Source organism: Onychomys torridus, chromosome 22, assembly GCF_903995425.1.
Source record: "Onychomys torridus chromosome 22, mOncTor1.1, whole genome shotgun sequence".
In the NCBI taxonomy this organism is placed as follows: domain Eukaryota; kingdom Metazoa; phylum Chordata; class Mammalia; order Rodentia; family Cricetidae; genus Onychomys; species Onychomys torridus.
Genome location: NC_050464.1, coordinates 34,640,572 through 34,653,138, shown reverse-complemented (window position 1 = coordinate 34,653,138; position 12,567 = coordinate 34,640,572). Strand labels below are relative to the sequence as shown.

The window sequence follows — 12,567 nt, the reverse complement described above, 5'->3', positions numbered from 1 at the left end:
TGGGCTCTCCAGGGACAGAGAACCAGCTTGGCACAGGGTACGAAATTTGAGCATTAGAATTCATAATCCTTCCTGACAAAACCCTAAGGTCAGCCAAAGATACACGGAGAAACCCTGTCTCAAAAAACCAAAAAAAGGAAGGGAGGGAGGGAGGGAGGGAGGGAGAGAGAGAGAGAAAGAAACAAAGAAAGAGGAAGGAGGGAAGGAGGGAAGGAGGGAAGGAAGGAAGGAGGGAAGGAAGGAAGGAAGGAAGGAAGGAAGGAAGGAAGCAAAGGAGACTAAGATAGACTCCGATGAAGACCCCTAGTGGATGCAGGCTTCTTGGAGTGCTGCCCAGTTCCTGAGGTGGGGTCCCACATGAAATGAGTTAAGAGAACTCGGATTTGAGCAACAGACTCCTTTGCTGGGATTCCTTGGAGCCTCTAGTCTGGCATGTGCATCTCTAAGAGGAAGGGCACAGGAGGCAGTATTTCCCACACCCACCTGCTTCTGCATCTTCCCGACAGGCCTGTCTCAGCCCCAGCTCGGAAGGTCAACCTGAAGCAACCATCTTCCCCCACCTCCTACCTCCAGCTGCCCAAACCGGACCTTGGGCCTTCTGCCTGCCCAGGGAGGAAGGGCCTTTGAGAATCAGCAGGTCACACAGCTCCTCCTCAAGGCCCCAGCATTTCTGGAGCATCTCAACAAGGCACACAGAGACCTCAAAGGGACAATTGGCTAAAAGTCTGAAGCAGCCCTGAGGACTCGAAGGATTCTGGGAGCCACAAGACTTTTATAACCATCTCCCAGCAAAACACCAAGCTGTTGGGAACACTCTGAAGTCTATACGGCTCGTGACAGGCAGAAACTGAGAACATAGGGTGTTTTGTTGCTGTGTTCTGCAAAGATGAACACTCAGGATAAAGTTGAAGTTCTAGATCACACACACACACACACACACACACACATATCTCTGGGAGGGTTTGTAAGAGGCGGCTTAAGAATGGTCTCCACAGGATCACAATTGCACCTCCAACCAGGTGTTACACAGAGACAACCAACAGAGTCATCATCAGGCTTGTTCAGAAGTTGTTCGGGGTCTTCATCGGAGTCTGTCTTAGTCTCCTTTCCTTCCTTCCTTCCTTCCTTGCTTGCTTCTTCCTTCCTTCCTTCCTTCCTTCCTTCCTTCCTTCCTTCCTTCCTTCCTTCCTTCCTTTTAAAGGAGAAGATGGCAGCCAGCCTTTAAAAATTTAACTCGGGGAAACAGAAGGACTCAGTTAAACTTTCACAAGCGAATAGGAAAGGGTCCCACCAAAGGAAAGCCTTCCTAATGGTTTTGATTTCTTAACTTATATTACAATCCAGCAAGTTTACAAGCCTGAATTTTCCAAAGGTCTAATGGCCTTTAATACCCAGAACTGGAATGGTCCAGCTCAAAGCCCCACCGAGCGAGCCTCAGCTGCAAGCACTTGCTAATAAAAGTGGCTCCAGCATTCTGCTTTATAGCGCCACTGTGAATTGCCACATTGGGGGGGGGCTGGGCTCAGAAAAACTGGCTTTATTAGCTCTGCCTGGATTAGGCTTGCCAGTAGACGGGGGCACGGCTCTCTCCACAGGTCCACACTCCAGGTCCACCTGAGGAGGGCACACCACGGAGCAGGATAGCATTCTATGCACACCTTGTTCTAGCCACTTCCCGTGTGCTCTTGAACCCAGGAGCTTCACTCCAACACACCGAGGTTACTCCTCCATGGGGCCAACGCCTGTGGTCATTTTGGAGTCCTGCCCCACGTGACAAGCAGCAGCATTTATAGCCTTAGTTTCTTCTGCTGCCCTGAGAGCCTTCATGGTTTTGTGCCAGGCTTATGTGTTAGGCGTGTGGCCCCAGCTGGCAGGCAGCAGCTGTTGGGGAAGTGAAGAACCTTTAGGAGGTGGGGTACAGCTAGAAGTGGGAGGAGTTTTGGGGTTCACAGGCCAGCCCTCTTCATGCCTTTTCTGCAAAGAGGGTCTGTACCCTCATGCTCTGAGCCGGAGTCAATCTCTTCTCCCTAAGCTGCTGTCAGGTTGACAGTAACAAGGAAAGCAGCTGACTCTGTCCCCTCTTGCCTCCCACGTCATCCCATGCACCCTCCTGACACTCATTCCCGGGTCCTTCTCTCTGGGTTCCAGGCTTAACCGTCACTGACTGTGCACTGAGCACAGCAGGGCTCAGCTGGGGACTCAACTCCAGCCTCACGCCCTACACTAGCTCCTCGGGGATCGGCACTCTCTCACTCCCAGCCATCCTAACTGACCATTCCTTCTCCCCACACCCGGCCCACAGGCCACCCTGACTCCACCCATCTGTACGTATAACCCTCGTCAAATCACCATGTCCTCTCCTCTGGAAGATGCCACAGCCTTAACCAGTTTCCCTGCCATCCTGGTTTCCTCGAGCAGGCAAAGCAAAGCCTTCCACATACAGACACAGCCTCTGTGATGGCTGCTGGCAACTCTGCAAGGTCTTCCTACCTCGTCAGAATGGCCTTCAGTCTCTCTCCTGTGCTCACTCCTCCTGCCTGCCAGTGTCCTCACCAGTTCCCATGCTGCTCTGAGGACCACGGACTCAAGACTCCACACAAACTCACCCCCACACTCCTGAAGGCACGAGTGGGAGCCAGCACTTGCCAAGACCGTCTCCTTTCAGAGGCTTCAGTTACCTTTCCAGCTTCTGGAAGTCATCTATAGTCCCTTCCTCCACCTTCCAAGCCAGAATGTCTACAGTACCCACTTTAGACTGTCTGGGTACCCACAGCCACATTCTCTCATCAGGACCCTTGTTGAGCCCCATCTGCAAAGGTTTCTTACCACGAACACAGGCACAAGGGCCCAGTAATGCATGTGGAACAGGAACACACTAGGTTGGTCACTGTGCGTATACCACAGCCCAGTCATTTTGACCTTCCTGCCAGTCCTCACCCACAGGAGATGCTCTACAGGACAGCCTCAGCCTCACCTAGCTCAGGACTTCTGCATGCTCCTCTCTCCTAGCCTCCTCCAGTCTTCACTGCATAGGACTGACACCCTCTACAAAGCATGCTCCCCAGTAAGTGCTGCTCACTGAGGCACTTGCTGTCTGCCAGGAGCAGCACCTGCCTGGCCCTCAGCAAACCCTCTGAAAGTGAGGAGCAGGTAAGTTCAACTTCTTAAAAACGCAAAAGAAAAGAACCCTGTAGCCCCTGATATGCGCTGTGCCCAAGAGGCTCTGACTTTCTTATTCTCTCACCTTCTACGTGCTCTTTCTAATCTTTCAATCATGAAAGATTTCCTGCATGATGGTACAGCCAACAGTATCCCGCCAGTTCCCGCCACTCAGTCCACTGACTGCGTCCTGCAGCTCGGGACCCTCCTAGGGGGCTCTGCTCCTGTGTAAGAAGACAGCTACAGAAGTCAGGGGACCAAAAGTGGCTCCTGAGGGTGCAAAGACCCTTCCACAGACCTTGACAGCCACCAGGACAGTCAGACTCCAGAGCCGCTGGGAACTAAAGCCCAGAGTCATGGAATGAGAGTCTGCTCAGACCTACTTGGTGACAGATCTGTGACTTGCAGAGACCTCAAGATCAGAGCTATACAGTAAACATGCAAACATTAGCATCCCAAGGTCACGCTCATGGCATTACACCTCCCATGAAAGCTGGGAGCCTGACTGACACACTGGCCTTCGCCCTGAATTACTAGCTTGTTTGGGTCCTGCCTGCTTCCTGCTCACTGGTGTACCGCAATCTTCAGTGGCTCATCTCGGCCTCTTCCCTTTTCTCTACAGCTCTAAGACTGAGTCTTATTGTGTAGTCGACTGGTCTTGAGCCTACACAGTCTTCCTGCCTATTACAGATCTGCACCACTATGCCTTGGATCTCTATGTACAACTTCCTGCCCTTTACTTGAAAATTGTGACATTACTGCCTAAGCAGCTCAACTACTAAAACTACACATTAAGAAATATCCACAGGAGGGCTAGACAGATGGCTTAGTGGTTAAGAGCATTGATGCTCTTCCAGAGGACCTGGGTTCAATTCCGAGAACTCATATGGCAGCTCACAACTGTCTGTAATTCCTGTTCCAGAGGATCTGACACCCTCACACAGACATAAGTGCAGGGCAAACACCAATGCACATGAAATTAAAATAAATTTTAAAAACAGGAAAAAGAAATACCCATGCTATAACATATATTTCTCTGACCAAAGGCTGCCTGACGCTGCTGGGGTTAGGGGTGGAGAGGGGGCAGGGGTGAGGTGGTGTGGCCATGAAAGGTAAGCACACTGTATGTTGACAGTGGCAGTGGGCACACAGATCTACACCTACAATAAGACAGAACAGAACTAAAAGTACAGATGGGAGCATGGAAAACCAGTGAAACCCAAGCAGGCGCCACAGAGTGACCAAACATCAATGTACTTGATGCTGTTACCACTGAGCACATGAGGTATCATCACAGGAGAAGCCAGCAGAGAGACACACAGCACCTGCCTGCATGCCTGTCTGCAGCTTCCTGTAGGTTCTGCCACTTTCAAAAGTTTAAAAGTAAGGTTGGAAGGGGCTGGAAAGGTGGCTCAGCAGTTGGGAGCACTTGTGGCTCTTGCAGAGGACCTGGTCTCAGTTTCCAGTGCCATCTGCAGCTCCAATTCTAGGGGACCTGATGCCCTCTGACCTCTGCAGGTGCCAGTGGTACATGTGGAAGCGTGCAGTCAGGACGCTCACACACATAGCACGTCAATCTGAGAAACTAAAGAGAATGCCAGAACTGGACCTGGTGGCCCAGGCCTGTAATCCCAGAACCAAGGAGGCTGAAACAAGACTGGAGGCCTGAGACACACTAGACTACACAGCAAGGGCCAATCAAAAACAACAACAGAAAGTTGGTAAATACCAAAACCCAACCCTCTTTAGAATTATTCATGTTGTATACAACAGCCTTTTCACAGAAACCAAACAATTTTGTAATTCTGAAATTGGCAATCTTCTCAATATGCATAGTAAAATATTACCCTTTAAAATGCTAACAGTCCCTTGGCCGGGCGGTGGTGGCGCACGCCTTTAATCCCAGCACTCGGGAGGCAGAGCCAGGCGGATCTCTGTGAGTTCGAGGCCAGCCTAGGCTACCAAGTGGGTTCCAGGAAAGGAGCAAAGCTACACAGAAAAACCCTGTCTCGAAAAACAAAAACAAAACAAACAAACAAACAAAAAATGCTAGCAGTCCCATGGGCACGGAAAAGATGGACACAAAATCATAAACAGCAAAATGCTAGTGTTGCAGATTGACAGCGTGCTTCCTAAAAGTCCTGTCGTTTTCATGACCTTCTGAATGAAGCCGTCCCAGCAGAGACACCCAATCTGCACACAGTGCCCAGAGGTTAGCTGCTGGCAAGGGTGGAGGGCACATCAGTACATAGGGTACCAGCTGAGGGGAAGCACTCTGGGGCTGAAGGCATGGGACCTCAGCAGAGTGGTGGCAAATGATACCTGAGGTGTCCTCAGTCAGGCTCCCTTGCTGCCAGAGAGCAACTTGGCACAAAGACCTCAGCAACAGGTTTCTCCAAGAGCACAAAACTAGCTCAGGACGCCGATTCCACACAACTGGCCCCACTTCACTCAAGTCCCAACATACCTAGATTATAGGAGAGAAAGAGAGCAGGAGAGAGAGACAGAACAAAGGGAGCCCATAAAGCAGTAGGACCCCATTCAATAGAAGGACTTTCTCTCTGCAAAAAACAAACACACCACAGAGCAAATGAAAACACTGTTTATATTTATTACTTTGTAGTTTATTTTAACGATGACAGAAATCAAGCCAATCCTACTGACTACTGGCCATCCATTGCTGTCTGCATGTAAAGACTCTGAAAGCCCAGCTTCTCCAACACAGCCAACCCCATCACTGTGCACTGAGGGGCTCTGCTTAAAAAGTTTCCATACTTACATGTGTTCTCAAAAATAGGTTTTACACACTTACACACACACACACACACACACACACACACACACACACGAGTTCCAGTGAGAACTAGTGTGCTGCAAATTAAATGGTTCACACCTGCAGAGTAACCACCCAGCAGAGCCAATCTCTCCTGAGTGCAGCTCCACTGTACCAAAAGGGGTCTGCTTCTACCTAACCTGATCATGCCCTGGTGCGCAGCATACTTGAAGGCCACATGGCTTTCCACAAAATGGAACAGCAGTGTTCCTTCAACAGCAGTCCACTCCCAAGAAAGTAGCTGAGAGCATAGTGCCGACTATGCAGGGCAGAACTGGCTAAAGAGGTTCCAAGACTCCGCCCTGGCATCAGGCTGATAAAACTCTGCCCTCAGCCTCCATCCTGGGAGCAGAGCCAAGGCATAAGCTAGAAAACAATAAACCAAATTTCCTGGGGCGGGGTAAGGGGGGTGACAACATAGGTACTCGCATGCAACTGATGCCGAATACTGCCCACACTTGGCAGGCATCTCACTCATCTCATTGTTTGCTATGGACACCAGCAAGAGCACCGGCTGGAGTCTCCACCTAGGCAACGCTGCTGTGATCACACACCAAAGGCCTCAGCAGCTCCAAGTAACTGACGAAGCAGATAGATACTTCAGAAAGAGGCCCCACACCAGGGGCCACCCCAGCTGATTTGTGCAGTTTTTACTGTGAACACGGATGGTGGATGCTGAACTGTGCCAAGTGCTTTTCTGTATCTACTGAGACGATGGCATGACTTCTCACTTTGAGACTGGTCATGCTGACTGACCACAGTTACAGATTTCCACTGAATCGCTTTTTATTTCTACAGTGATAGGTTTAAATCCAGGGCCTCACATGCTAATCAATCACTCTACCACTGAGTTACATCATTAGCCAAACTCAGGTGTGGTATGGTTTGTTTTTCTGGTGGTGGCACTAGGGGTCAAACTCATGGCCACGAGTACACAACTCAGTTTTAATAGACATACAAATTTTGACAACTGAATAAAATAAAGCTAAAAGGAAAAAACGTAACTTAATCACATGCTTTTCCCAAAAAGAGGAGAACGACTTGAAGGGCCTAAGCACACTTGGTCAGAAGTAGAGATGACAGGCCCACCCCACACCTCCATGGTGTCTTGGTGAGAAGAGCTATCCTCAAGCTGACAACCATCACCATCACCAGGGCAGCTGCAACCCTGGACAGGAGCTTGACTCAGCCTGCTGACCTCCTTCAGACACAGTGGGGTGGAGATGGTCACTGGGCTCATCAGGGTCCACTCCTCCCGAGCCTCTCCTGGCCATGCAGATGCACTTCTGCCCTAACTGGGAGTCTCCGGGGTGCAGATGCAATTCCGCCCTAACTGGGAGTCTCTGGGGTGCTGGAATATCAACTGTAGGAGGGTAACTGAAGAGGGGCTCCCTCTCTGCAGCTGGGCTGAGGGTTCCTGGGTACGGCTGTTTTGTGGTCACTTACATTCCTGTAGGTTTACCTTCACCTATGCTCTGCAAGGACGTACAATGGACTTTTCGGTTCCCCAGGTAACACTCTGATGGAACTGTTTGTCATTAGTGCCCTATGTAAGTGGGGAGATTTGTTTATGTTTCCCCAGGGAAAGCATTCCCACTACACCCCTGCATGCAACCAAGGCCTGGCCCACGTTGTGCTCCACAGGCATGTACTCCTGAGCCGGCATGACATGGGCAATGCTCCTGTGTAATCCCCTCAAAGTGTCTCCCTTCTCTCTCGCCTCAGGAGTGTGATTCTCTATTTAAAGGGTAATTTAGACTATTCGTCTAGAACATGACTTCACCGATCTGTCCCTGGGCTGACCCTTAGCTGCCACCCTAATGACTAGTGTGATTTAAGGGCTCCATCTTTGTACTAACATGCGTGATGTATTAACACAGGCTAGCTCGCTGCAGGCAGAGCCCAGGATTTCAGTCATAACTCAGACTGTGACTGTGCAGCCGACAGTCACAGAGGATGTACATCGAGGCGGAATGTGGAATAAGACCCTGAAGTTCAAGCTATATAATTCATTAGTTCTGTCAACTGTGGAATTCTACAGAAGCAACTGTTCCAGGGGCTCCCCACCCTTGCTCAGAGCTGGGGACCTTTGGACAGGTGTCAGCAAATGCTTACCTGAGCACAGCGACCCAGCTCTCTTCTGTTCAGATACTGAAATATGTTGATTGCCAGTTCATAAGGCAGCTGGACGTCAAAGAAGGGTACCCCCTCCATCTCATTCTGTGGAGAGAAGGAAGAAGCTGAGGGTGAGGCCGAGAGCAGTTTGCACTGCCAGGCTTTCCGACACTGGACACTCTTGCAGGCGACCAGAGCAGGGCCCTTTCAGGGAGAACGTGAGGCAGTGGGGTCTCTGCCCACATCTACCCTCCTTTCAGTCACTATGAATGCACTGTGACGATTTCCCATGATGCTCCAGAAGGAGAAGCACAGTTGCTATGGGAAGGGGTGCTTGGGTGTGTCAGAAACCTTCTTACAGAATTCTAAGAGAAGGTGAGGTGGCAGGTGTCCAAGAAAGCCTGCCTGGGCCGGGGAGGCCACCATTCCCCAAGGCCAAGCAAGCCTCCCCACTACATGGGCGCAGTGGCCCCAGCTGGAGAAGTGCTGACCAGGTCACTAACATGTTTTCATGGGCAAAAATCACTAACATGTTTTCATGGGCAAAGAGCAGGGAGGGGGCTGCTCTGGTAGAGCCAGAACCACCTCTCCTCCGGGTTTCCTAATGCTCTGGGGGCTCGTGCTGGTTAACCTGAGCGAGCCAGTACAAACACAGCGTTCTCAGTGTTGTTTATTAATGCACAGCAACAAGAGTTAGCCCGCCCTGGGGCAAGCGATCGGAGATGAGGTAACGGGCTTAGGCTGAAAGATAAGGTCATGCAGATCCCAGCGCACAAAGGAATCCAAGGGAGACCAGGGAAGGCCAAGTGTGAAATGAATGCCCCAGGTCCACCGGTCCACCTGCCAGCCGCGGCTATGGCCGAGCTTCTCAGCTGCAGAGTGTGCCCTTGGTCCCAACAGACTAAGCTTGGGAAATTCATGTTTAATAAGCTCTGGCTGACATAACTAACACACTGGCTGAAAGCAAGTTGCTAATTCAGTGCACACGGAGAGTTTCTACACTACGAGGTGGCCGGCCACTTGAGAACAGAGCCTCCAGTGTTCTAAGGAGCGGCGGCACCAATCGGACCCTTCCAAGACTGCGGCTGAAGAACTGTCAAGAGTCATGTTACTGGTCATCTCGGAGTCTCAGGACTGAGGGGAATCGGGAGCCTCAGAGGAAACACAGGGTTGGACTGAAAAACAGAGCGAGGCTAAGCACATAAGCCAAAACGGCTCTCTGGGGAAAGGGCACTGACCGGTCTCGGTGAGCAAAGGAGGGACAGAATGTTCAGTCAGTGGAAGGATGCTGGCCATGCAGAAAAACAGGAAAACATCTGCAAGGGTAATGGAAGGCGCTGGTCCCTGCCCAAGAAAACAAAGGAAAGGCATGGGGACTCAAGTCAGGCAAGGTCCTTGCCTACAATGACACCTTCACTCATCACTGGAGAGCACCACTGCCAACCAGACTCAACCAGAGACTCCTCAACCCCCTGCAGAGGTCCCTGCTGGCCCGGGACCTGGCAGGCACACACAGGGGAGGGGCTATCACTCACAATGCCACCCTACCCCCACCCCATGCCCTCCGCCTTTTCTTCTACATTATTTTGTCTGCAGGAGCAGAGAGGACTAACTTTGCCCACATGGTAAAGAAACAAGGGAAAAAGGTCCTTTTATGCTCACACAACCAGAGCTATGGCACGGTGAGGCTGGACAAGACAGAGCGAGCCAGGTTGAGGCGCTCATTCGAGCCATTGGCTCCTTTACGGTAGGCCACACTATAAACTAATCTTGAGATGAACATGAGATACCATCTTTGCTTTTATTCTGGGCAGAAGTCACAGCCTCCCATCAAATGATTATTTTGTTGGCCTGTTTCCCATGCTCAACAAGGAACACGGTCCCTCTGTGAAAGCATGACCCCACCTCCCACTGCCCTCCCTGATCCGAGTTTGGGAAGAACACTGCCTGGAAGCACCAAGATCCCCAACAATCAGGCAAAAGGCACCTGTCTAACACACTCACAGGACTGCCCAAGGAACACCTGAAGACATTTCCCATAGAGGCCAATGCAAGCCCTGCTGCTAGACATGCAGAGCCCTCTCTCCTGGAGGACATGCCAGCTCATCTTCTCAAGTCACTCTTGCTTCCTGTTGCTGACTCATTGCCTTCTAAGCTGACTCACTATAAACAGAGTCATCACCAGCAGTAATAGAGGACTGCAGAGTGAGGCTACATCCCAACAGGAGGATCCAAACACACAACACACAGAGCAGCAGCACCAGGCGCCTAACAACTCAGGAAGGCTTTGTTGTGGTGCCTGGGGAGCAAAAACGAAGCCCAGCAGGCTGCAGGACCACCAGTGCTGAGAAGGCCACTGCACCAACAGTCAGTCAGACATTGCTGGGCTGTCTGGAAGATCTGGAGGATGACCACCGTTTCAAAGATAAACCGTCAGAACAGAAACAACACCGCAGAGCCAACCTTCTCTTTTAAATCACTTTCTTAAGAGTACTTTAAACTCCGAAATGTCAGTCAACAATTGTCAATTCCAAACAGTCTGAGTCCTCTTCCCCACTTCCATGTTGCGGCAACTACAGCACATGCATGGCCATGGTCAGGAGACCACACCTTCAACATTCCTGCTGTGGACTATAGTGATGAGGCAGTGGGTCACTCAGATTCCCCCAGATGAGAGAAGGCTGCCTGCCACTGGTTCACAGCTGAGGCCCCTCCTAGATGCTGGCTGTGGCCAGAGGGGCTACCTCACCAAAGCACCATCCCCTCCAGAGAGTAGTCTACATTGAGCATGGGCCTCTGGCCTCAGTTCTGACCTCTGAATGGCCAGCCCACCAAACCCACGTGTGAATCTACACCTCAGAGTTGACTCCATTAAGTCCAGCCTTCCCCCAAACAACCACTGAGGCCATGTGCTGAGTACAAGCATCCCCAAGGGTTCTAAGTGCACAGCTGCAGAGAGGCTGGTGTAGAAACTTCCTTCCGACACCCACTGAGGTGGTATGGGAGCATGCAGGTGAAGAGGGAGTGTTCTTCTACCAGCCAACCAGAGGAAACAGTGTAAGTGTCTGGCTCGTGAACATCAGTTTGTTGTGTTAGTAGCTTACCACTTGGGAAACACCTCACCAGAGACTACCTCATGAGTGTGGTCAACCCTGTGATGGACGTAAGCCAGACCTGCCCACACCCGGACCCATGCTGCAGCCCAGCAACCACTCCTAGCTCACGGCTGCTGCAGAGGTCTCCTGTGACGACATGCAGCCATTCCCCACGGTGAACAGGCGTGTACAGACACTACTTGTGCTTGTGTGCGGAGAAAGCCCTTGATCCTATGAGATGCTGTTGGGCCACCACCTAGACACCTGGAGCACATAGCCAGCCCAACAGCTGTGAGCCACACCAGGACGGCCCCATGACCAAAGAGACACCAAGGATGCTCTGAGGAAGCAGCAGCAGCAGCAGCAGCAGCAGCACAGAAATGTTCAAGTGACACTACAAGAGCATCAGCTGACCCACAGTGACATCACAGCTCGCCAGGCTCAGACTCTAGACTCCAGTCAAGGGAGGAACAGCATAGAGGGGTTGTGTTACACTAAGGTCAGTGAACACTGGATTTTCCCAAAGTCTACTGGACTCACTCCAGAAACACCGAAAGAAACTGTGAAGGGCTCTGTCCCCAGAGAGGCTGATTGTCCCCCATGTGCTACTATAAGCCTGACTCCGTAAATGGGCGCTCTTTATGCCATCGTGTGAGAAACTTAATCTGCCTCCCTTGTTTAGCAGGAGGGGTAATCACTACGCACCAAACCAGCGCGGAGGGGAGAAACCAACTCCGGGATGCACTCCCAACCGTTATCTCTGCGGCGACCGCCACTCAGACGCTCTCAAGATGGTGTCTTAACACATCTTCTACTGACCCTGGGATGCACAAGCCTGCTGCTGTCTGCTGGGCTTATCTCAGCCCATATAACACACAGTCCCACCCAGGACCGGGTGGCATCCAGTTTCACTTGGGGCTTGAGAAAATGAGCTGGAAGTTGGGGAAAGTCTCAAACACTCTCAAAACAGGCACCGATTCTGTCTTGAAATACCTTCCTGGCACAAGCAAACAGGAATGTCAATGCACACCACAGATTTCTTCTCAAGTTCCTAGATATCTGTACAGGAGGCATACCATCCAGCTTCAAAATAATTGATGTGCAAAACACTGTCTGAATTCAGGGCCAGGCCCAGAGCTGGGGGAGGGGAGGTGCTATTAGCAAATGTATGAGAAATGGCCTCTACATTGAAGGAGCTGAATCTTTTATGGAGCTAAGTCATTGCATATAAGACAGAATAAATACAGGAGATAGTCCCCCAAGGTATGCCCAGGCTCATTAGTAAGTCCGCTATTTAGAACTTAGGAATCCTTTCTCTTAAAAAACAACAATGCAATAAAGAGAGGTTAAGCTCCCAAGCAGTCC

General features: G+C 51.0%; 1 protein-coding gene across 1 annotated transcript in view; it reads right to left on the bottom strand.

Moving 5' to 3' along the window:
* The window catches only part of Fbxw8 (F-box and WD repeat domain containing 8), a 100,451-nt gene that overhangs the window by 80,108 nt on the left and 7,776 nt on the right, over window positions 1-12,567 (bottom strand). The window contains exon 2 of the mRNA XM_036171795.1: window positions 8,108-8,212. Within this exon, the coding sequence (XP_036027688.1) occupies window positions 8,108-8,212 (105 nt within the window). The remainder of the gene's footprint in view (window positions 1-8,107; window positions 8,213-12,567) is intronic.